Source organism: Vanessa cardui, chromosome 21 (genome assembly GCF_905220365.1).
Source record: "Vanessa cardui chromosome 21, ilVanCard2.1, whole genome shotgun sequence".
In the NCBI taxonomy this organism is placed as follows: Eukaryota; Metazoa; Arthropoda; class Insecta; order Lepidoptera; family Nymphalidae; genus Vanessa; species Vanessa cardui.
In genome coordinates, this window is record NC_061143.1 from 1157634 (window position 1) to 1184545 (window position 26912).

The 26912-nt window shown below is 33.3% G+C and overlaps 1 protein-coding gene across 1 annotated transcript in view; it reads right to left on the minus strand.

Annotated features, from left to right (window-relative positions):
* Window positions 1-1853: 1853 nt before the first annotated feature.
* Window positions 1854-26912, minus strand: part of LOC124539077 (NGFI-A-binding protein homolog) — a 39273-nt gene continuing 14214 nt past the window's right edge. Inside the window, exons 2-8 of the mRNA XM_047116400.1 lie at window positions 9518-9619; window positions 6112-6869; window positions 4743-4870; window positions 3953-4025; window positions 3097-3158; window positions 2527-2602; window positions 1854-2054 (exon numbers count right to left, since the gene is read on the minus strand). Of these exons, the coding sequence (XP_046972356.1) occupies window positions 1944-2054; window positions 2527-2602; window positions 3097-3158; window positions 3953-4025; window positions 4743-4870; window positions 6112-6869; window positions 9518-9619 (1310 nt within the window). The 3' untranslated portion in view covers window positions 1854-1943. The remainder of the gene's footprint in view (window positions 2055-2526; window positions 2603-3096; window positions 3159-3952; window positions 4026-4742; window positions 4871-6111; window positions 6870-9517; window positions 9620-26912) is intronic.

The following is a 26912-nucleotide window of genomic DNA, read 5'->3' on the forward strand; positions in this document are numbered from 1 at the left end:
AAAACAAACCGATATCCAAATAGTTTGATAGACTTTTATAACGGTCTAAAAATCATAAGTTGACTAAAGTTTATGCAAACCAGTTTGCGCAATTAAGCGCGATGTGCAAATATAACGCGCAAACCAAATCACGCAAGTTTGCGTATCGTTTCGATTCAAATATGTCATAATTTGCTGTCAAATTATTTTGACAAAACTATTATTATTTAACCAAGGATAAATTAATATTAATCTATAATTACATTTTTACGTATATTAAATTTTACATACAAATGAAATATAGGAGATTGTTAAGAATACCTTTATATTACCGAAGTTACATTTAAAACTATTTTTTAATTTTACATATATATTACAACTTACACTATATCTAATTATGACTTACATAAATAATGACTAAAAGGCATATATGGCTTTTTAAATAACTAAATTTATGTACATAATTAAATATTGCTTAATTATTTGGTGGAAAGATTTCCCTTGTTCAATTTTCTCGTATTATTTTAAACGTCAAATCATAATTATATTATGCAATGCCTAAAGTCGGTTCAGAAATAGTACTATGAGTATTCAAACCCGAACCCGCCATTGCTGTCTTAATTAGAGAGACGGTTAGGGAAAATAACTCAATAGTTATATGACTATGCAACGCAGTATCGGTGGACATGACGAAGGTGAAGTGAGAGTTGATGTACATTGCCTCTTTTACTTTACAATTTTGATAGTTTAATATAATAATATAATGAATTACAGCAATGAATATTGTTTTCATAATTATTTCGATGTTTCAATGTATAAAATAATCAAACACTGTTTACAATATGTTGAAGAGTTTAGCTACGCAAATGAATCAAAACTAAATTGGATCAGTCCGTTCGCATAGCAAAAAAAGAGTCTTCAGTATTGTTTGTGTATTTTTTAACACAAACAATACTGAAGACTACTTGTCAATAAACCGGGTGTACTAATCGTAGTTAGCAGTGTACCGAGAAGCTTCCCGATCAAAGTTTAGTGACATATAATATGTAGTGACCACTGCTTGTAATTGTCATTTCTTTTTCTTTTTAACATTACATACTTCCTACTTTGAGAAATAGATATACATAGTCAATTATGGAATTTAATAAAATAAAAAATATTTTTGCTCAGTTAAACGCAAATACATGTGCATACGTATCATGACATACCATAAAGTATATATACTTGAGTTTAGTCTTTTTTTAATAATATTTCATGAATTGGATAAATAAATGACGTTTTCTAATATATTTTGGTTTGAGTACATCAAAGAAACATAAATCATTTTTAATCACTTTTCCAAAAATATGTAAATTAACAGATTTTAATTGTAATTAAGAATTGATTGTAATGTATGTAGTCCAAGCTTGCCATTTTATCTTATATTTAATTCGACGATTATTATGTTTCCCTGGTCAGTACATTAAATGACAATTAGGTAGCGAAAGCATACTCGAGTGGGGACAGCTTCCTTTCACTATTGTGTCTCTTTTGCACCCTCGAGGATAAGTTAGTTTCTATTTGAAACTTATGAAATAGTCAAAGCTCCCTCGGTAGGATACAGGATCTAAGTACGCCGCCTAGTGCACTGTCTCAAACCATAAACATGCTATGATGTATTGGATACAAATACGATCCAGACGAGGACTACTGTTTCGACTGGAACATATCGTTTAAGCGGTTAAATATGCCCTAGAATCGTGTGTGCCTCGTACATGGTTCGCGATTATGTTATGCGAATGATTCAGTGGGCTTAGACTTATCCTTCTCAATATAAAGTTTTTTCTCCAGCCGGCATGAGTCGGTGTAGTGGACAGATCCCCTAAGTGGAACATTTATGTGCTGTACCATCATATATACGAGACAAGAATGTATGCCTGTTCCGCAAATCGAGCCTGAAAGCATTTGTGTGTCCGGGGCGGCGGTCAGTTGGAGTGGTTGCGCGCGGGGTGCGGCGGCTGCAGCGCGGGGTTGGCCACCGCGATGATGCTGTCGCCGCGCGCCGCCACCACGTGCGGCCGCGCCTCCTCGCCCTCCTGCGCAGCCCAGAGGGTAAGTAGTAGCAGTGGCTATAGGGCCAGGTGCTGTAGAGCACCAGGGCCCTCTAAACTAAACCTTAAGCTTCTGAAGCTAGAATATCACGATCCTGCGTACAAGATTTCTTATTTGGTATCTATAATTTTTAGAGAGATTGAAAAGAGGGGGTGAGGGCCCGATTCTTTGGGCACTGAGTAGTAGTATGCTTTTGGTGTCTCTTTTTATTTGTATCTATGTTATTTGAATGTGGCTGGAGGCTACAACCAACTTTGTCCAATATTGAAGCATTCTAATATACTGCTTTAGAGTATCTGAGTATTGCTCACTTATTAAGTCATTGTATGTGAGTTGTGGGATTAGTTCCATTAAGAATATAGCTCTTATAAGATTCTATCTGCATTATACTTTATAAAAATCGGTAGGATGGTATACGACGATAAGATTTTGTTTTTGGCAAATAGTATGACTTACAGGTGGTGGAGTGCTGGTGCTGGAGTATGAACACCGCGAGTCCGCGTCATCACTCTCAGTCTTCATCCCCCACCAGCTGGAATAATTGAACACGAATTAATTTATTATGATACTTATTGGATTTGGAATTTAGAAGTAGATTATTGTCGTTCTTATTGGAATCGTACAGAGCGAAGGCATTGTCATCCTCATTTCTAGTTGGATGGTCATATTATAGTACAACACAACATAGATTAGAGTACGCTATCCCAAATTATCAATATTTATTTCTTATGTGAATATGATCTTTATCCAAACGTAATAACTTGTAATATCATATGACCGTTAATTTGAAACGTTGATTTACATGCACTTGGATTATCGAGTTGAACTGACGCGGGAATCTATAGCGACGAATAGCGCGATAGGGAGCTGTTTCTATTGGTTGTGTGAATCGGCAGTAATAGGTTTTATTGAATTTACCAGCAGTAATAAGTTTTATTGCAACTTAGGCTACAATAATATTTTTTTGTTAAATTCAAACGCGTACACGCGGTCGCAGGCATAGTTTGTAATTAATAAAAAAATCACCTGTGATTCGAGCTCCGAGCGGTGTCTGGACTGGCCCTGACTCCATTTCCATCATCTCCTTCCTAATGATAGAAAAGTATTCATTCATTTAAAAGTATTCACTTGATAACTTCACATTTATTGTTAACGATTTGAGTGCTACTTCGAATGCATTATAAACACGAATACATATTATCATTCACTTGATACAAAGCAAGATAAGTTAAAAAGCAAAGTAAAAGTAAAAGATGCTAGTTACCATACAGTAAACAGTAATATAATTACATATATATGTGGAAGAGAAAGAATAGTATATATACTTACCGCAACTGAAAGAAATTAGTGAGTACCAATAAGTTATTAGTGAAATAAAAAAAAAGATTTTTCAGAAGCGTTCGACATAATCATGCTTACCTTTACCGAGAACAGATAAAAGCAAAATAATATAAAGTGTTTTTAATATGTTTTAAACTAATGATAGCTTAGTTATTTAATATTTTTTTATATGTAATAAAGAAATGGCTATATTAGTGCTGGAGTACCTCTAGGTGCGTTTATTGAGCCCGAATTATTTACGTAACTATCATTTTATTCTTCAACGTTTTATTATAATTAATTTAATAAAATTTATTTGAATTATTACTATGTATAGAATGCTAATAGGAAACTTTAATTATCGAATTCTTATTGAATTAGACACGACTATAAGATTATAAGATGACTTCGAAATTGACTTAGATGCTATATTTACATGCTAATCTTCCCCCTTATTATTAGTCCGATATAATTCTCCCAACTGTTAGTATTTATTATATTTGCTATATCTATTCTATGTTAGACTAGGTTATTTGGTGAGGTCAATCTTAGTGGTGACGACCTGCCGCGGTCGTTTACTGGGCGTCTCGTCCTCGTCGCGTTCCCGTTCCTCTGTCGCCGTGGTCGGTGGGAGACTGAAAGTTTAAAGATGTTAATTATTAAACTTATTTTTGTAAATATTTTCTTCTTAGGAAGAGCTTCATTATTAATGAATAATGAATTATTTCAACAACAACAACAACAGCCTGTAAATTCCCACTGCTGGGCTACAGAACTCCTCTTCCTTTGAGGAGAAGGTTTGGAACATATTCCACCACGCTGTTCCAATGCGGGTTGGTGGAATATACATGTGGCAGAATTTCTATGAAATTTGTCATACGCAGGTTTCCTCACGGTGTTTTCGTTCACCGCTGAGCACGAGATGAATTATAAAGGAAAAATTAAGCACATGAATCAGCGGTGCTTGCCTGGGTTCGAACCCGCAATGATCGGTTAAGATGCACGCGTTCTAACCACTGGGCCATCTCTACTCATGAAGTATTTATTATATTAATTTCACAAGACACTCTTAGTAATACGTATATATAGATGTAGAAAATAAAATAAATAAAAAAAACAATGATAATTTTAATAAAATAAAACCTAGGTAAACTAATTTGATTTTTTTTAAACTAAACTTTCTCTTCAGAGACCTCTTAACTATGTAAAAACTAATATAATACTACTACTCCTTACTATGTAAAAATTAATAAGTATAAGGATAAAATCTCTATTTCAATATAATCATCCACACTCTTGGCTTTATTTTCAATACTGTTGATTAATACATTTAAAAGACCTTATATCCTTACCCGTGCTTAGAGTAGTGCAGACCAGCTCGCCTCACCAGCTGCCTCGCCAGCGGGAACAATTCGTCGCGGCGCGTGAGCAGCGCGGGCACACATCTGCAGATCTGAGCTGCAGCCTCATTGACCATTACCTGGAAGATTCAGTTTGTAACATTAAATAAGCTTTAACGGTGACGGTATGGATTCACGGGATGATAAAACGAGTTAATTTAATTATTAATTGATTTGAAATCAATGAACACTACAATATATGATAAAGTTTTCACTACGAAGTTTTTCAGTCAATTATTCTGATGGAAAATGAGAGTTGGCAATTGACTAACTAATGTGAGATGGCTAAGTGTATTTGCATTTATTATAAAATAATAAACATTTTTTTTTAATTTAAGTTAAATTAGGTTTAGGTTTAAAGAAGTTTATTTCCAAAAAGAACAAAGTTCGCTTACAAAGGAAATTTTAAAATTATAACTACAATTAAGATATTACAAATAATAAACAATAGTGATATTAAACAAGATCAGTGGAATCATCTAATATATGGGTTCTTAATCGTTTTTAGGGTTCCGTACGTCTGAATACAAAAACGGAACCCTTATAGGATCACTCGTGTGTCTGTCCGTCCGTCGCTTACAGTCAATTATCTCCGAATTTATTAGACCGATTAAGTTGAAATTTGGTACACATATCAATTCCTGTAACCCAAATACAGAGGTGTGATGTGAGCAGATGAAATCTGTACATGGGGGGTCATTTTTGGGGGGGAAGGGGAAAATTAAAAAAAAAAATTCTGAAAACTGCATCGTGTGGCATATCAAATGAAAAGTCTTGTTGAGAAGATCTTAAATGTATTTTTTTGTAATTTTAAATTAAATAGTTTCCAAGTTATTCAAGAAAATAGACGAAAATTGACCATTCCCCCCCCCTTATCTCCGAAACTACTGAACCTAAAATTTTGAAAAAAATGCAGAAATTAGTTTTCTCCTTATAGATTATAGGAAAACCTATAAGAAGTCCATGATATTAAAATAACATGGTAAATCACTCAATATTGTGCGTACCAACTTACATTTGCAGGTCATTCCACCTGCAAATGTAAGTGGGATAACATATTTTTTAACTCCAATGTTAAGTTTTGTTGAATCGGTTTGTAGATGAATTATTTTTATTTAATGAAAAAAATTAGCCCATAATGACCACAAGGTCAGATTTAAAAAAACATGATAGGTAACATCGTACGGAACCCTCTTCACGCGAGTTCAACTCGCACTTATCCCCTTTTTTTTTAAATATATTTAGAGATTTAGAATTTACAACACTTTTTTTTAAATTACTTTTTTTACATGTAAATAAATACAACCTCAACTCCACTAACCTCATGAAGTGTAAGCGGTTTCTCTGGTTTCCGTTTGCAATCAAACCTCCCGTAAATCGCCGCGTACTTCCTTATTTCCTCCATCCTCCTCGGATCCGATTCCGGCATCATCATCACCAGCTCCAACTCCTTACACATCTTCTTCTTCGTATTCTGAGGCTTTGGTTCCAATTGGGGCAAATGTTTGCTCAATTTTTCCGCCGCAGCGGCCAACTTCTGTACATGAATATCTAAAAGTACTGGCGTTAGTTGCACGGGGGAAGTAACAGAGCTAGGACTAGAGCCAGATGACGCTGGCGGGCAGGCACTCTGAGGAGAGAATGATCTGGCAGTTGTGGTCACTGGCGCGGTGGGGGCTGGAGAGGGGGGAAGAACGATTTTCGTGAACGTTCCAGCATGACTATGTACAGGACTCGCGTTTGGGGCCGATGCATTGGATCCACAGCTGTTCTCTGGGGCACCTGGTGAGGGACTATACATCGGTCTGTTGTTATCGGGTGACGCAACAGTTCTAGGTAAATTAGGGATCGATGGCGGGATGTTTAAGAGTCTTTGGTTGCATTGCATAAAAGGGTTGTCGGTGGGGCATAGGTTCGGGACGATAGGTATCTGAAAAAGGGCCGGATTGTTGACCCATTCTTGTAGGGCTTTTTGGAGTCGTCTCACGTGGAGAGGCTTTGACGCCATCCCAACTAAAGCCATTATTTCTAAGAATTCCTCTTCACCAGCATCACACAGCTGCTGCACATCATCACCACCTGGAATAATACATATAATTGTTATAACTATCATATGTTAAAATTTAGGCGAATTTATTTTAATTTAATAGATACTGAAATATTTCAGTGGTACGTATATCATAAATATTGGACAACATCACATACATTACTCTAATCCCAATGTAAATAGCCATAGTACTTGTGTTATGGAAAATCAGAAGTAACGACGCTACCACAAAAACCCAGACCCAAGACAACATAGAAAACTAATAAATTTTCTACATTGACTCAGCCCCAGAACCAAGATATCATGAAAACTGGTGTACGCACTACGACCACAGAGGTCGTCATTATTTCCTAAAATATTTAATTTTAAATACAAACTCTTTAGTCGGAGCTGTTTTTTACTCAATAATGACTGGGAACGACAAACATCTTATCTGTTAAAAAAAAACGAAACGAGAACACATTAATTTGCATCTAGTAAGTCGAGTTCATTCCGCTATTATTGTTCGCCGCAAAAACGTGTGATTCTTAAAAAAAAGACCAGCACACAGTTTTAATTTAGGCGAATATGCAAATGCTTTACGTGACCATTTTGCGAAGGGGCTTCGAGGAAAAAAACAAAAGGGGCCAAGACACGGCCGAACCCTTCCTTGGAGTGTAATTGCCAGAATTAAAAAATAAAAATAGAAAAAAAAAATTAGCATAGGATGTCTGCGTTGCTTTTTTCGCGTATGGAAATATTGTTTTTTTGATGCCTCTCTGATCTGCGAGGATGAGAAAGGTTTTTTTTTTTTGAGTTCCTACCGATATTTTAAGTTGTATAGCAAGTTAATCGTTTACATTGATTTTCAGTTGAAGAACGTGTTCTATATTCAAATTTTTAACGGCTTAAAATTGAAATTGAAATCATTTTAAAATATTTTCTTATCTTTTACTTAAAACAAAAAGGATGATTTGTATCCGTTAACATGCTACTTCTTTTGATTGCCAATTAAACTACTTTTAATAAAATTAGCATTTTCAATTCCAACAATATTAACATTCTCCCAAAAGAAAATAGATAAGAATTTTAGGAATTAAGATTAGTAAAATTGCTGTTTTAACAAAGCAGATGGGGCGATACATCGAAATTCACATTATGAAATGACGCCTTTAACCTCTGTGTATATGTGCACAAATACAGTAATTAAAATTGTAATGGTTGTGTCTGTTACTGATGTTGTAAGATCGAAATAACTTAACGGATTAAAATTAAACTCAAGCAGGGTATTTGTTTTGAGAGAAGGTAAAATATCAACGTAGAGAAATAATGATAGATAATGACGATGTAAGAAATATTAACTATTCCTTACATCGTCAATGTGCCACCAACCTTAGGAACTAAGATGTTATGACCCTTGTGCCTGTAGTTACACTGGCTCACTCACCCTTCAAACCGGAACACAAGAATACAGAGTACTGTTATTTGGCGGTAGAATAACTGATGAGTGGGTGGTACCTACCCAGACGGTAGCCCGTCTGGGTAGGTACCACCCACGAAGCACGAAGCCCTACCACCAAGTGAATATAAATACTAAAACCTTCTTAATGAAAACAAAATTATGTTTACTATGGCAAACATAACATCCATTTAACCTTAATTAATTACATTAATTAAGCCACCCTTAAATCAACTTGCGTTAATTTGTACATTAATTTACATAAAACTTTGTACAACCAGTCGTTTATAAAAATCAAAAAATCAAAATCTATACATATAATATTGGAGTGTCAGTTTGTAATATTAAAATAAGCAGTTTTTAATAAAATAAGATTTTTTTAAATTTTAGACGGTTTGTCGGTCTGTCTGTCTGTTTGTTCCGCCTAATCTCTGGAACGGCTGATCCGATTTTGACGGAACGTTCACTAGCAGGTAACTGATGTAATAGGAAGTAACTTAGGCTACAATAATAATTTTTGATATATTCAAAGGCGTATGAGGTCGCGAGCACAGCTAGTGTTAATATGTTCAAGGAGGCTCGTAAAAGCACTTTTAAATCATAGTCAGGCTTGAATAACATATAAAGCTACCGATTTCGAACTTCAAGTAACTCAGTAGTTACTCATTATCCATCTTATATAAATATAATATAACTACCGGCCCGCCCAGGCTTCGCACGGCTTTAATACTGATACAAAATATACTACAGAATTTATTTATTTACGACATCAGATTATAAACATCTAAAATTATTTATCCGTGTTTCTTTACTATATTGTCAATGTATTATATACAAAAACCTTCCTCTCGAATTACTCTATCTATTAAAAACACCGCATCAAAATCTGTTGCATAGGTTTAAAGATTTAAGCGTACATAGCAATGGCGTAGTTATCGTAGGGCCAGGAGGTGCAAGGCACCAAGGCCCCGGTGTTCAGGGGGCCCTCTAAACTAAACCTTAAACTTCTGTAGCTAGAAAATCACAAACCTGCGCACAAGATTTCTTATTTGGTATGTATAATTTCAAAGGGTAATTATTAGTTAAAGAGGGATGGGGATGGGAAAGAGGGGATGAGGGTCCGATTCTTTTTCTACGCACCGGGGCCCTTCCTCATCTAGCTACGCCACTGATACATAAGGATATAGGGACAGAGAAAGCGACTTGGTTTTATACTGTATAGTACTGTATAGTGATAGTTACCCATTTCCAGTAGTGTGTCGTAGTATGCCAGGAGACTGGCACGCTGCATCACTCGGTAAAGCTGGAGTTCGGCTTCGTTGGCTGGTGCTGATGTTACCACCACTGGAAAAAAGAGGTTACATTTAAAAAAAAACACGTTTTTTTTATTTCAATAGTTTGATCAACAACATCAACAACAGCCTGTAAATTCCCACTGCTGGGCTAAAGGCCTCCTCTCCCTTTGAGAAGGCTTGGAACATATTCCACCACGCTGTTCCAATGCGGGTTGGTGGAATACACATGTGGCAGAATTTCTATGAAATTTGTCACATGCATGTTTCCTCACGATGTTTTTCTTCACCGCTGAGCACGAGATGAATTATAAAGACAAATTAAGCACATGAATCAGCGGTGCTTGCCTGGGTTTGAACCCGCAATCATCGGTTAAGATGCACGCGTTCTAACCACTGGGCCATCTCGACTCACTGGGCCATCTCGACTCAGTTTGATCATTTGTTATCATTTATATAATACTAGCGCCCCGCCCCGGTACTTCTATTATACTAACCGGTACTAATACTATATTTAGTAAAGAATATGTTTATTTACGACATCATATAAGAAACTTGTAAAATTAACAGAGTTTCCTTATTGTATAGTCCATGTAATATAGTGATTGTGTGACACATATAACAATATATTAATGTTGGTTCGCTTTGATTTTCAAAATAAATAAATCATGAAAATCAAAATATACTTTATTCAAGTAAGCTTTTACAAGCACTCTTGAATCATTTAACAAACTTTATACAATTATACCGAGAAGAAACAGCAGTAAAATCAGTATTTAATCTACATTTAAACATACAATGTTAGTTAAATATAATTGTATATGTATATATTACATATTAACTGTTTTGTAGTACGACACTCTAGATATAGTACATAAACTGTAATGTAAAGCAGGGCCCACTTCAAGTTGTTCTGAGCTACGTTAATGCCAAAATCTCCACGATACGGATTATTTCTGGTTTGGATTCAAAACCTAGTCATCATATCACTTCGTATTTTGAATTAAAAAAACTGACTCCAAAAATGTATCTATTTACAAACATTTTCGGAATCTGTGATTATATTTTAAAAATATTTACTTTGCCAGTCTCACCGACGCCCTAATACCTTAAAAAATATTAGTATTATAGTTTTAATATGGTAACTTTGTATTTAATAAACCTGATATAATGCAATGACTCCGTTAAAATGATTAAAAAATGCTTCTAAGAGCCTAATTAAATTAAATATTTATATATGATCATTTAAGTAACCAAACTATCAAATCATTATAAAACATTTTCTAAAACGAATAGAGTTATCAAATTGATCGGCAATCCAAAACATTTAGCAGTTCAACCAGACAGTGCGTGCTCTAAGTAATTTCGTTCCCAAATCGCGTGAGGAGACGTCCGCACAAAAAACAACCCTCTTTAAAACAACCCCTGCTATTACCAAAAGAATTGGTTCAACCGTCACCGGACGAAAAAATAGATGAATAAAATTTTTACATAAAGGACCCCTTTGTTGGGCAAACGGGTTGTGATCGACCCGCCAATGCTGTCGTTGCGCGGGAAAAATATCGATCCGTGTTGCCACATAGAAAAAAATTGTTGCCACCCTTAACGTGTTTGGCGTGCACTATTGGTTTTTGTAATAGAAAAAAAAACGTCGGGTCGATTTTAACTCCACCCCAGGCAGGTATAATGTTGAAAAAAATGACGACAATTCTGTCGGATTACATTATTTATTTACGACAGTTATATACTATATAAACCATTTTTGTGCGTAATGAAATAGTTTATATTAGTGATAATTATATTTTTTTTAAATAGGTTTTATATATTTATAAAAGTTTGTGACATGTTTAATCTGTATGCTTTACACAGGCATCTAAATGTGTATTTTAATTTTTAAGTAATATTAATGAATATATTGATATTGATTTCTTATTCTATATGCGATTTTGAAAAATAAACAATGAAATTTGGTCAAAAGCAAACCAAACTTGAATTTACCGCAAAGGCAATTGTGAAATTCCAGAAAGTAGTATGCGATATTACTATCATAATGATAAAATTTTAAGGACACACTAGAGGAAATAAGGCATGAGTTCTTATATATAATTTCTAAGTAAATATACGTTCTATTATAAATTAGTATGAATTTTATTACTAAAAAAAAATCTACATAAGTTAATCAAGTACTTATTATTAATAAAATTACATTAACCCTTTTCTTAAATACAGACGAAAGAAAAAGTAACTTAACATAAAGACAGAAAAAAAGCTAGCAGAAAGTTCACAGACCTAAAAAAAGTAATTGTTCATATTTTTTTACGTCGATACTCGTTCTTACAAACTTTCTTCGAAAAAAACGACACGGTGAGATCAGCGTAGTGTCCAAAAAACGCATTTGCATAATCTTTCTGCGCATAAAAAATCGCCACTATCGCGGTATGCAAATTTCAGACGGAGCCGATGGGGTTGGAACGGCCACATGGCTCACCTATTGTTTTTTTTTTAATCTTTTTTTTTTAATTTGGTCACGTAACACGTTCAGTAATGATAATTTAAATTATATTTATTAATTTTATTCAAGTCTCACGATGCTCTGGAGTTTTTTGGACGGTTTTTATCTTGAGAATATTTGTTTGAAGTAACTGTGTGATTATTCCATCTGGGAGTTTTTTTTTTATTAGATTTGAAGTTTTTTTTTCTATATTTGAATTTCTGAAAATTTTTAATTTTAGAACTATTGTCAAAAACATACGTAAAATATATTTGTTATTAAATTAAATTATAAATAGATATTAAAATAGAAGATGAACTTTTTTATGTATTGTAAATGTTTTATCTGATGTAATTGTTTATAATTTTCCCACAGTTGGGCAAAACCTCTTAAGGCTAAGCTTATTCTAACGTTCTTATCAATACTCCACGGTTAAGAGTTATGATTATGATATTAATCATGAACATAATAGGCTATCTGACTGTTTTTATAAATGCATTTTATATTATTTAGTACAAGTTAAGGAACCCAGTAAATGTTGTGTTTTCTATTTCTAGTACATATTTGCCGAAAAATATCATATTAAAAATCCCATATTTAAAAAGCGCTACTTGGACAATATGGCGCTGCAATGGGTCGGTGACGTCACATTCCTGTATTTTAATCTGTGGTACATATAGTAGAAAAGCAAAGTTTACAAGAAAGTGACTTCATCATAAGCCCGGCCAATCAAGAGCGTTTCGTATCACGTGACAAACGTTTGAAAAAATGCATTTTTATTTATGGATTTTTGAATAAATTAATTCTTGTTTAACTCTCGTTAGTAAATAACCATTTTTAAACTCATAATATACACTGATAACAAAAATTCACAATTTATTTTTCGCATTGTCAAATAGTCTATTGCTAAGATGATATTTGAACAAGTGAACCTCCCGATCCAAGTACACCACACAGCCACCGGCTTCATTACCAAATTGTAAACTTTACAAAAATTTTTATTGTATCATTGTTACTTGAAAATATTCATTAAGTTCATTTCGTAATGTAAATTAAAGTCAGGTGTGGTCATATTTTTCCACCATCTGTAAGTTTTTACCTCTGTACAGTTTTTACCGCTTAAATTATTTTCCATTGCAACGTTACACATAATAAATGAAGCGAATGCGTCTTGTTTTTGTTGCCAGTACAAAAAAATATATATGTAACTTTTATTTCTATAATTAAAAGATGCAGATTAAAGAACTCACTTCATGAATATTTATATTTTTTTAATTAAATATTCACAGACAGGGGAAACGCTACGTTTGACATTCGTCTGGTTATCCAGTCGTACTAGAAAAGTAATTTGTATATAGTATGTTTGTATATCGATCGTGTTAAAATATGTTTTGCTCAAAACATATGGAAATATAATGTCCATCGCGTAAGAAATTTTTGCATTTAATTATAAATAGTAATATTATAAATGCCATAATTCTTGGTAGTAGGGCTTTGTGCAAGCCTATCTGGGTAGGTACCATCCACTCATCAGTTATTCTACCGCCAAACAACAGTACTCAGTATTTTTGTGTTCCGGTTTGCAGGGTGAGTGAGCCAGTGTAACTACAGGCACAAGGGACATAACATCTTAGTTCCCAAGGTTGGTGGCACATTGACGATGTAAGGAATGGTTAATATTTCTTACAGCGTCATTGTCTATGGGTGATGGTGACCACTTACCAGCAGGTGGCCAATATGCTCGTCCGGCAACCTATACCATAAAAAAAATAACACATGACAATCAACATCCTAAAACACAACAAGAGCCGCGGGCGACTACATAAAATAAAACTTTATTTTAGTATTATATATGAAACTAGCCTTAGTTACTTTTTATTACATCAGCTATCTGTCAATAAAAGTCCAAATCGGTCCAGCCGTTCCAGAGATTAGCGGGAATAAACAGACGGACAAATAATTATTTTGGTATATGTACCGTGTATACATATGCATTTCGTAAAGAAACGGTTATTTTAATATAACAATCAGACACTCCAATGTTGTATGTATAATAATAATGTATAATAAAATTGAAGTGTCTGTTTGCAATATTATAGCCCTTTTTTACTCAATGCATATGTACGTATACACGGAACATATACAAAAAAAAAATTACAATTTTTGTCGGTCTGTCCGTCTGATTATTCCGGCTAATCTCTGGAACGGCTGGACCGATTTTGACGGGACTTTCACTGGCAGATAACTGATGTAATAGGGAATAACTTAGGCTACAATATTTTTTTTGTTAAATTTAAACGCGTGCAAGGTCGCGGGCACTGCCAGTTATTAAATATAGATAGAGGGTTCTCTCCGAGTTAAACAAAAAGCATCTGTTATATGAGATGTACTGACAGTCGGGGTAAGAAAAGGTTCGTCACCATAAGATCTATTTTTGCGTGCTCAGTATGAGCGATAATCTGCTTTACCGATCGAGAATGACATATTGCGTCGCAATGATTCGATGTTTAGGTACAAAAGGTATTAAGAGTTTAAGACTTGATAAAGGAATGAATTTGAAAACTGACGAAGGTTTTCTTACTCTGACCGTACTAATGATTCTGCAAGGAAATTACTTCCTGTAATTTAAATAACTATTTATTAAAAAGTTACACTTAACTGTTATTACATCAATGCTTGAATTTTATCTGCTATAAAACACTCTACATTTTTTCTCCAATTTGTAATCTTATATAAAAGCCCGCCAAAATTACTTTACCCAAATCTATCATACATTAATAAAAGTAAAGTAACAGTCTGTATACTGTCCACTACTTACTACAGTTTTTTTTAACGCGAAGTTTTTTTTTAATATTAATACATACATGTAAGTACTTTAGGATAAATTTTCTTTTATTATTTTTTACTATTTAAAGGTAGCTTATGTTTTTTGTGGCGGGGGTTTCTGAAATTTTTTAATTTAATTTTTTACTTAGTATTAAAACCCCTCGTATTAAAAAAAAGTAATTTCCTTTTTCGTACCGACATTTACTTATGAAGTAAAAAAATCAAAGAAATAATTACAAATGATGCATTAACACCAGTTTTATTAGCATATTACAAAGATATTAAAAGACATACTAAGCCATATAATTAGCTATCTCGTTACCACAGACCATAAACACGTGTAACATGATTTTAATCGTGCGAAATATACGCCTAATCCGAATACGTCTATAATTAGTACCCGAGACGACGTACAATACCCCTTACCTGCAATTTGAATAAATTCAACAGATAATAAAATTTCTCTGGAGGATAAACAAAAACAGACCATTGTCGCGTTCGAAATTTGAATAAGTTCGCTTACAGACAAAAAGAACGGTTCCCAGAGTAAAAAAGCGCTAATGACAGATAGACAAAGATGGCGGGATGTGCGCGCGCATCCGATTAGCTATTTTTTCGCGTTTGCGTTGTGATTGATATGCGCAATAGCATCTTTGGGTTTGAATATTAATAGAATGAATGTCACTAACGACTTTTTTTTTCTACTTTTATACTTGCCTTCCGTGCGAAAATCGTGTCTTGGAATTTTTGATGTTGATTTTTTTTTTCAGTAGGTCACAATACAAAGCATACATGTATTCGGTTGCAAAGAGTTTTATTAGTTATTAAATGTTGGTTTTTATCAGCCGAAATGAAAAAAAGCAAGTATCGATTTAATTTAATATTTTAAGAATTAGATTTGAATATTTTAGGTCTGGTCTAGACATTATAGTATTTTACCAGTGAGGCAGTTCAATTTTGCAATTGTGATATAGAACAAAGGTCCTTATTTTAATTATGATATAAAATCATTTAAAACCATACAAATATTCAGTAAGTGACTCGAAACTCACAGCAGAACACGAGTGTAATGCCAGAATGTCATATGCGACATTGATCATTATGGCGCTTATTACTATTCTACTATAAGTCGATAAATTGAATTATATATTGAATGTAGATCTGTCGCATAAATAAGAAGCTTTACTATATGATATCTTAGCCTCCTTATGATAACGAGCTAAAAAAACTGAAAATAAGGTCTGAGATATTTTTATTCTATTTTCAAATCATTCTTTTTAATTCTAAAATTAAAAAAAAAGTAGATTAATATAATCCGTCTATAAGTCGACTTCCGTCGTATTTTTTACCAAAGACAATGACTGGTCGATTTACATACGTAATTGGAAAAAAAACATCGGCGTTGTAGATAACAAAAAAAAAGAGTTTTTTTATCTATGGAAAGTGATCAGGCAGGTGAATACCTTTTCTAGTAATTAATCTGTGCTGCATCTGTTTTTAAATTACGAAACGTTCGTATTTGAAGGGTTAATCAAATATAATAAAGAAATTATAGCGTTTTGACGGCGTTTTGACGGACATATGCAGGGTTTTTATGCGCGCTGTAATTATAATTAAAAAACTTTCGTTCCGATTTCTTATTAACGACAATAATTATTAATTTACTTTAAGTAGTTTATTTGTTTGTTTCTAAATTTAAACTTTATTTATTATGCATATTCCAAGTCTCGGCAAAGAGTATTTCAATGCCTCAAACATTGAATCTATTGCCATAGTCGCATTTTATAATTAAAAAAAAAAATAACCTCGACGTTTATTATTATCTTTATCCAAGTATTCGCACCTAAACTCTGAACTAATTCACACATAGATTTACTATAACAGCTGAGCATTGATAGTAAAGTATTTTTAAATTAATGATATTTTTATACCATCAATCTACATATATTAATGTAATATACGTGAAAGTAACTCTATCTGTCTGTGCTCTGTCACGACCAAATTGACAAATCGTCAATTTGACAGATCGTCGTGACAATTAGTATTTAAACTTGCAGGAATAGATCTGCTAGGTTATTCTAGTTTTAATTATACCTTTAATAAATTACTTCATATATTAACTTTAATATTCAACAAATTGACTGCTAATGTCGGCGAATTCGGCAAAAACCGACGACCCATATTGGTACTTGCCCCCATTCACTTCCCGCTCCGGTCCTTAGGGCTGTCTCCTTTAGATTTATCATTTGGAATATTAAAAATTCATATTTATTTAAATTAATATATAGTTATTGCGTATTATAAGGTTTAAGTATACGTAACATATATCCACTTTAAAAATTTGTAGGTATATATATATTTTTATTTTTTTAATTATTAAAGGTTTTATATATAATATAATATTTTTTTAATCTGTATTATTGTGCTTGTTCTAACGGGTTCAAGTAATAATAAAATAATGAATATATTTTTTATTTTTGGATGATCACGTCAACCCTATATGAAAATCGTAAGTTCATCTCAAATCGCCGACAAAAAACCGGGGGTTTTTGTTAGCGGACCCTTTCGTGGGTCTCCTATTCTATCTATAATCAAACATCTCGATTAACATGACCTTACAGTGAATATTCCCTTGACCGAACGACAGACGATGTAATAGGCTATTTGACTGGTTTTTAAAATCCATTTTATATTATTTAGTAGAGGTTAAGGAACCCAGTAAAAGTAGATTTTTTATTTCTAGTACATATTTGCCGAAAAATATCATAATGTTGTCTTAAATTTTCGCGATTATTACACATTTAAATAAAACTAATTATAACGGATGAATCGCGTATATTAATTATTTTTAAACATCCCGACGTTTCGAGCACTTTGCAGTGTTCGTGGTCACGGGTAGACTGACCCTACCCGTGACCACGAACACTGCAAAGTAAATTAATATACGCGATTCATCCGTTATAATTAGTTTTATTTAAACGAAAAATATCATATTAAAAATTCCATATTTAAAAACGCGCGAAAACGCTACTTGGACAATATGGCGCTGCAATGGGTTCGGTAACGTCACTTTGCTGTATTTTAATCTGTGGTATATATCGTAGAAAGGCTAGGTTTACAACAAAGTGACTTTATCATAAGCCCGGACAATCAGGAGCGTTTTGTGTCACGTGACAAACGTCTGAAAAAAATGCATTTTTGAATAAATTAAGTATTATTTTCAAGTTTCGTTAGTAAATAACCATTTTTAAACTTATAATATACAATTACACTGATTACAATAATTCACAATTTTTTTTTCGCATTGTCAAATAGCCTATTGTAAGAAAGGTCTCTCAAATCAGAGACTCTTTTACTATATCTATGTTCTGGGTACAGATATGACTGCACTCCACCTGATGGTAAGTGTATACCAAACGGTCGGTGCAGCGGCACAGCAGGCCTGCAAGATACCTCTTCACATCTAGTTTGGAACCCAAGAAAGGAAGATTATAGAAAGGGGGACACGTGTGCTGGTAGGGATATTTTTTACGCGATAAAGATAAGATTAGCCAAATTTCTTCGTGGGAAATGGAATTTGTTACACAGTTGATCGGTCGTGAGCCAGTTCGCGTAGACTTGTGAATGAAAAGAAAAGCAGGAATAGGGAGAATTGTTTCTCAAAGCACTCACTATATATAACATCATCCTTGAGGCGTTTTCTGACAGGTTTGTTTGTCAGTACTTGAACCATTGCAGTATTGTCCATGTGCTGGCAAACAAAGCATGTCAGAAAGGTACTATAAAACTATAATTTTAAGTTATGTTGTTTTACTAACAATAAGTTAAGGAGTGCATTATACTAACAATTTTGTAAATATGATCAGACTGGTCGAAATAAAAGATTATACTATGTTACAGTCGATATTACGCGGTAAGCCGCCTTCTTATGTGGAACTTTGAATTATGTATTGGTGTTACACTACTGTCACAGAGAGCATTTAAAGCTGATCCTTTTTTACATACCTCTGATAGAGTTACATCGAGATTAATATGATAAAGAGTGTTATGTGTGCAATAGGGCTTTCGATTTTAGATGATTTTTAGTTTTAAGTTTAGTCCTACTTTATGGCACTTTAACGAACTCATTATAACGTATGCATATTAACTATCATGCTTTAAACATGATAGTTAATATGCATACTAACAGATACCAGCGATTCCATATAAGTTTTTTTTATTTATAACAGATAGGTGACGGGTAAATAGGCTGCCTGTTGTGTAGTAATAGGAACAGCTTGTCTGCACTGTTATTCAATGCCCTCCTTTTAAGATGAACTATTTGCTTTCGAGCTCATTCCATCACGCTGGATACCCAAGTATTTGACATATTTTGATCATCTATATTTTAATATTATAAATGTAAAACTCTGTTTGTCCGTCGCTCTTTCACAACCAAACCGCTAAATCGAATTTGTTGAAATTTGGTATGAAACAAATTTGAAATTTAAGAAAGGACATAGGCTACTTTTTTGCCTGACATACAATCAACACCCTAAAACGCGTGGGTGACTAGTTAATAATTATCAAAAGAATATTAGATAATATGACATACGTTACTCTGATCCCAATGTAAGTAGCTGAAGCACTTGTGTTATGGAAATCAGAAGTAACGACGGTACCACAAACACCCAGACGCAAGACAACATAGAAAACTAATGTTAATCTACATCGACTCGGCCGGGAATCGACCTCAGAGTGGCGGAACCCATAAAAACCGATGTACACACCACTTGACCACGGAGGTCGTCAAAGTTGTAATTGTAAATATTGCATATGGAATATTTTGATTACAAATACAAAGTAAGCGCTCTGAAGCTCAGCCTTATTTTAACCATTTCTATATTTTCTGCTAACATTTATCAAATTAGTCAATTTTTTTAAACGCACTAACAAAAAAGCTAAAATTCCAACATACATGCAACTATGGCTACCATTTATAAGTTATTTAACATTATATATATTTTTTACGGCATTCCGTGAGCGCGCTTTTAATTGCATTTAGTTAGACCGGTCAATTTCAATACACGTCTCTCCTTAAAACGAAATTCTATGTCTTTAGTTAGACCGACCGTGTTTTAGAAAAAAAAAGTGAATAATTTAAGAGTACTTTTTTACAAAACTGTGAAATTCTAGACGGATTACGCAGTTTTGTAAACAAAAACATAAATTATAAAAATTCTACATAACATGAGGTTATATTTAATGTTTTTTTCTTATGAAATTCTCTTTTTGTTAAAACTAGCGATCCGCTCCGGCTTCGCACGGCTGATACTACAGAATTTGTTTAATTACGACATCACATTAGAAACTTCTAAAATTATCAATGTTTCTTTACTATATTGTCTATACACATACAAAAACCTACCTCTCGTATCACTCTCTATTAAAACGGCATCAGACTGACAGTCTACCCGTGACCACGAACGCTGTAAAGTGCTCGAAACGTCGGGATGTTAAAAATAATTAATATACGCGATTCAAAACCGTTATAGCTAGTTTTATGTCAATGTGTAATCGCGAAAATTTAAGACAACATTTAAAGAGTACTTTTTAGAAAGAAACGCCTGGAGTTAGGCTCGAGTTTCATCATAGGACACTAAATACTGTAAATTGCACATTTGCATTGTAAATGTGTTTATTTAAAAAGAGCAACTATGCGAGTTTCTTGCCGTTTCTTCTCGCTAGAAGCTGCTTCCGAAACGGTGCTAGTATTTAATTGTTGACGATTCAAAAACGGTTAATTGTGAAGTTTACTTGAATAAAATTGATTTGATTTGATTTGATTAAAATTGTTATGAAGCAAATTTGAACTCCAAGAGTGTACCTTTTCTATCTAACTTCTAAAACTAAAATATATATTATTTTTGATAGTAATCGAATATTTAATTTCACTTTCTGTTACTAAATGTTTTTTTTTTTTTTCAAACGTAATTAATAACAAAGACCTTTTCCCCGAGGCGCCACTTCATTTTACACATGTTTCCATTTTAAAACCATTCTAATTGATACCCTGGAGCCGCAGGGCATCGTAGTTAGCACCTCACCTAACTAACACTTTTTTTTTTAAACTAGTGAAAAAAACACATCGATATTATTTATACGGAACCCTGACCACCCCTCAGCGGTGAGGTAATTGTGTCAAGATGACAGGGCTGTGGGTATCCCACTTTTTTTTAATTACTGGTATATTATTTTCATATGAATATTGTGATGCATTCGAATAACTTACTCGAATAAGTTATATTAATGAACTAAGCTCCAATTACGAATCCAAATTGATGTATTTCAAAGCTGATATTTATTAATTAAATAAAATAAACCTTGATAAAACATATCTTATTCTATTTAAAATATCAACATAATTTATTTTGGTTCAAATATATATTTTTACTTTTCATATGGCATATTTTAAATTTGACAGCAATGATACTAAAAATGATTACAATATAATTAAAAATACATTAACTGATAGAACATAGAAGAGTAAGAAATTATTAAAATCGATTATAAAATAAAATGAGAATCGGCAAAAAGTTGTTTATGATATGGCAACCCTAGCTACTATTACCCAGCCATCTGTCATAGGACGCAGGAGGAAGGGTTAGCGTCGTGAACTGTTTAACCAAATGTTTGCCTTCCATCCGCACTCGACACACTGACATTATAAACATGCCCTATTTAAAGTTTCCTTTTATATTTTCAATTATTCAACCTAATATTACGCGTCCAATTTACGTAGACTAAGTATTTGTGTAGTAAGCGTTACATAAATCCGTTGCATTTAAATTCGACCTTGAATTTTGATAGTAAAATCCTCACTTATAATATTCTGTGTTAGTAAGTTAGAAAAGTTAATGACCAATCATTTTTATTTATTTAAATACTTTATTGTACACCACAAATTAAACAGATTAGCCTTATAGTAAGAACACATAAAAAATTTATGGTACAACCGGCGGTCATATCGCTTTAAAGCGATTCCTTCCAGACAACCGAGGTGATATGAAGTAGTAGCCAACAGAGAAATGGTAGGTGGTGTAAAATAGACTACATACATAGATACAAATAATATAATACATAAATCATGAGTGTCTTTAGACCATAAATGTTCCATCAGTTATTTTACCACATATTTTTAAGAGTGAGTGAGTCATTTTCTACAAGACCAAAGGTTTTACATTTTAGTTTCCAAGTTCGATGGAGCATTGGCTATGTAAGGAATGCTTAATATGTCTTACTTGCTTTTGTCTAAGGGCGGTAGAGGCCTCTTCCGATCAGGTGCCCCATTTGCCCATCCACGTAATTATACATAAAAAAATATGCGCGGAAAAAAGTACACCCAGTACGGTTGCCATTTTGTGTTTATAATCAAATGTTTGAGTTAAATACATTTTAAATTAAAAAGTCGCAAATAAAACTTTAATAAATTCTATTCATTAATATTTAGCTTCTAACCATAGCGATTAATTGCTTTGCATACGTCAAATAAATGGCCAGTGTGTTCAAATATAATGGGTCTCATTAAATGAGCTGTAATCTGTATCTGAGCACAGTCCAGTCCATGTGGATACTTATCATCTGTCCACATCCTCTCATTAAAACCGCTTAAACATCTTCCCGGATGTTAAAAAATCATAAATAAACAGGGGTCACTTATTCCCACAGACTGCACCTTATAAACAAACTAATAATTTCACTACTGGCAACCCTTCCGCGTTTTTTATTCTTAAAGTCATGTGATAGTCCATTCAGCCCACATTCATCCTCCTCCGTGAGAACATTAAATATGACCATAGAGAAAAAGAGGAACATAGGGAGGTTGCGTAAAAAACATTAAAATGGGGTCGCGAGTGGACATTTGTCTTGATAAAAAGAGTTATTGCTTGAGGAATGAATAATAAATGGGGGCCGATAAAAAATATTATCTGATTCAAACGCTGAAGGTGCGTTGTGCTAACGACTCGATGGTATGTTTTAAATGTTTTTATGGAAATAAAAAGATTCGAGTCGGAGAATTTCGCAAGTAATTATTAACATTAATAAGAAATTGTAATTACGCGAAATGGTTAGTTTCCGTTTATATCTTAAAGTGCTCGTAATGTAAACTATCGTCGTGAATTAAGTATTAATAACATCCTTTTTAGTTCAGTGGTAAACGTGCATGGCTGCTGATCTCAAGGTTCTGAGTTCGTCTCTTGACGAACTTGACGCCCTAACTCTTGCACCTGATTGCAAAACCTGCCAGGATGTCGTTCCTTTGGACGATAGAACTGGGGTCACAAATTTCACTAGCTAACTGAGAGCATATCTTTGTCGTAAATGGTTAATTTGCCACCATGGCCAAAAATAGGGGAATTTGATCAAAATAGCATTTATTTTGTGAGGTGTATTCTGGATGCATCGATTGAAACCTTTTTTGTAATCCAGGTGTTTCAATGGCTGTATCAAATAATACTCATTACAAGTAATAACAAATGTTGCTTTTCCCAGCGCACACTATTAGCGCTTGAAGATATAAAAACTACTTAGCTCCACACCAACTTATTCCCACGTTTGGATCATTAGAACGCTTTTTTTTTTCTTTTTTTTCCATGAACCCTCACGGTGCCTCTTCCTCTGTTACAGGTGACGAATTAAAAAAAAAAATACGAAAAGGGTAAGGTCGACGTTTTGAAAAAACATTTCGAATTTGGAATAAATTCTAAAACTAAAAAAATTTCATACTTTATATTTAAAATAAAAAACGTTGGTAACTTACATTTTTTTATTATAACAATTGGACACCAGATTAAATAGTCACGTTCGTCTATAGACGATAGCGTTGAAAGAAACATTAACCATTCATTAAAACACCACTACGGGACCACAACGACTCTTATTAGTATTAAATATATTTACAGTAATATACACACATTGAAAAGTGATTTTATAAAAAAAAAAAAAACTTTAAAGTTAGTCATCGATAAAAATCAAATATGACCATATAGCTATCGGCTACTTTAAACTCTTCATCGGAAGATTGTATTACCAATTTAAAACGCATTACAAATCTATAAAAACCAACATTAAAACAAAACCCTTTTAAAAAAATCGGAAATAAAATAGTAAAAACAGATTATACAGCACAATAAAATCGGAATGATTGAACTTAGACACATGCTGTTTCCGATACGTTGCCCACTAAAATCAGTTAACGTTTGTAAAAACACTCGCATCCTGACCAAAAAATTTAGATGACAATTAAAAAGAAATAAAACAAACTTCTGTGGTCGTCAACGTCAAAAAAAGGCGGGAAGATGAACAACTGACGCTTAAAAGTATTTTTAGTCTGTCTATGAATTCGTTTTTTTTTAGTTACTTTTTTATTGTTTTTACAACGAAGGCGAGATGGCCTAATGGTTAGAATGCCTGCATCTTAACCGATGATTGCGGGTTCAAACTGCAAGCACCACTGAATATTCATGTACTTAATTTGTGTTAATAATTCATTTCGTGCTCGGGCGTGAAGGAAACCTGCATGTGTCAAATTTCATTGAAATTCTGACACATTTTTCACCAGCTCGCAATGGAACAGTGCTGTGCAGCTGTGAGAAATTTCCAGGCTGCTGCTGTTGTTGTTTACAACGACGCTTTAAATAACTTTAAAACTATTTTTTTAACGTACGTAAATTGTTTCTAAATTATTTATTTAATTATTAATTCTAACCTAACACATATGAATCGCCCGACCCATATTGGTGAAATACGCCACAAAATTTGGGGAAGGCATCCAAGGTTACATCACCAGATCGTCCCCGAGATTGCGTTTTTATTTATAATAATAATTCCAATTCCGACAAGCAAATACATTGAAAAACGTTTGTAGATATAATATACAAGTATAAATCTTGTATATTATATCTACAAACTCTATATATTCACATCGCAATTAATTATTGAAATGCGGTACTAAAATATTTTTTCAAGTTCAAGTTCAATTTCCCACAAATTTGATGCCTTCAGTCTTAATCCGGCCTTATCGACAACTATTACACTATACACTTATGAATCTTCAATTGTAAAATTTTTATCTTAAGAAATCAAACTTTATTATATATACAAATTTAAATATTTTCATGGTCTTGTAATATTATAATATGACTAGGCAAGTACATATTTCGTATTAACGTAAATGGATTCAACACTGAGATAGTTTTTTCAATCGACAGGTGGCAAAGGGTTGAGGAATACTTCTAATTTTAAAGTTCATTGGTTATAGAAAGCGTGACAAACAGACAGTCCAAACATGTGTTAAGATCGTTAATTAAAACAAGAAAATGAAAGTTTACCCTTTCTCTAGTTTTGACGGATTATTAATCACTTGTATTACTATGAAAAGAAAAGTAATAAAAAGTAAAATATCATATAAGTTTAACTCACTAAAATCTATATAAATAAATGTGAAAGTTTCTCTGTCTGTCTGCCTGTCGTTCTTTCATTTTCAAACAAATAAACCGAAATTGATGAAATTTTCTGGGAATCAAACTTGAACTCTTACTCTTTTTAAACAGCTACAGGGCGACAGCTACTATAATATATATTTATAATAAAAACATTGCTACCGTTAAAGTTTTAACTATATTCTTTTCATTTGCAAAAATGCGAGGCTATTAAAAAAATCACCAACAACCAGCTAATTACGCAACACAAAATAAGTCCAAAATTCGCAACCCATCAAACGAAACGTTTCCACCTGTCAGAAGTCAAGCAATCTGTCAATTTATCAATATTTACTCTGTGGTAGGGTCAACGACCTCGTCGCTCACATGTCAACGTGATTTGAATCTTTCACCAATTACGAAGAGTTCTTTTTTGTTTGTACCATTTCATTCGTAACAAAGGTACTATTATCTGTTTTTAAATATCGTAACAAGGTAAATTGGATTCTAAGTTATTGTAATAAAGTGTATATTTCATTGAGTGATCGTGTTTTTCATTCAGTCGTCCGTCAAAACGCGGGAACATCTGCCCGACAGCTGCCAAATTGAGATTAGATCGGACTTGGCCATTCCTTCAAATCAGGGTGGACGTTAGAAGGGGTTAATGGTTTTTTATGGCGTTTTGAATAAGTATTGGTTTTATTATAGAGCCGAGTTGGTCCAGTGGGTAAGATGTCTGCTGTGTCGTAAGACAAATGTTCAGATCCAAATGCAACTACTAGGAAATTACCATCAATTGTTTATTGAAAACTACGTCATTATAGTAATCAATCTATATTAATATTATAAATGCGAAAGTAACTCTGTCTGTTTGTAGTTCATTCACGACCAAACCGCTGAACTAAATTACATGAAATTTCATATGAAGCAAACATGCTCCAAGAAAGGACATAGGACTTTTTTGCCTAACACATGACAACCAACACTCTTAAACCCGAACGAAGCCGCGTGCAACTAATAGTAGTTTTATTATTTACAAGAAATGACAGATGACGACAGTCACTGTTAGTGTCAACCAATGATGTTCTAGTAAACAGATATGTCATTAACGCGCAAAAAGTGAAGACTAGAAAACGTCCTAATTGGGACGTTTGCCTTTAGTCGTTTTACGTAGTAATATGTTATAATACATCATAATTACGTAGTAATACGTTTTGCGTAATTAAAACATCTAGTTATCCCTTTCACTTATTGTTTTTATCAAGTTATCCTTTTTACTTGTAACGAAATTTAAAATAAACGGTCCCCGGCGCGGCACACTTTTTTCTGTTGTTTAGTATGGGTATAACATATCTGTTTATTAGAATATCATTAGTGTCAATACATTTATTAAAAAGAATAATTGTCAGAAATAAATTTAATATAAAAAAATTAATAATAATAAAAATAATACGTACTACCTTACACAATCTCCTGGTTTTTTATCGTCATTATCACAAGGTGACGCTGTAACGACAATGTAAGGGAGACATACGGCCTCATTAAATACATACTTAATATAATTTCAT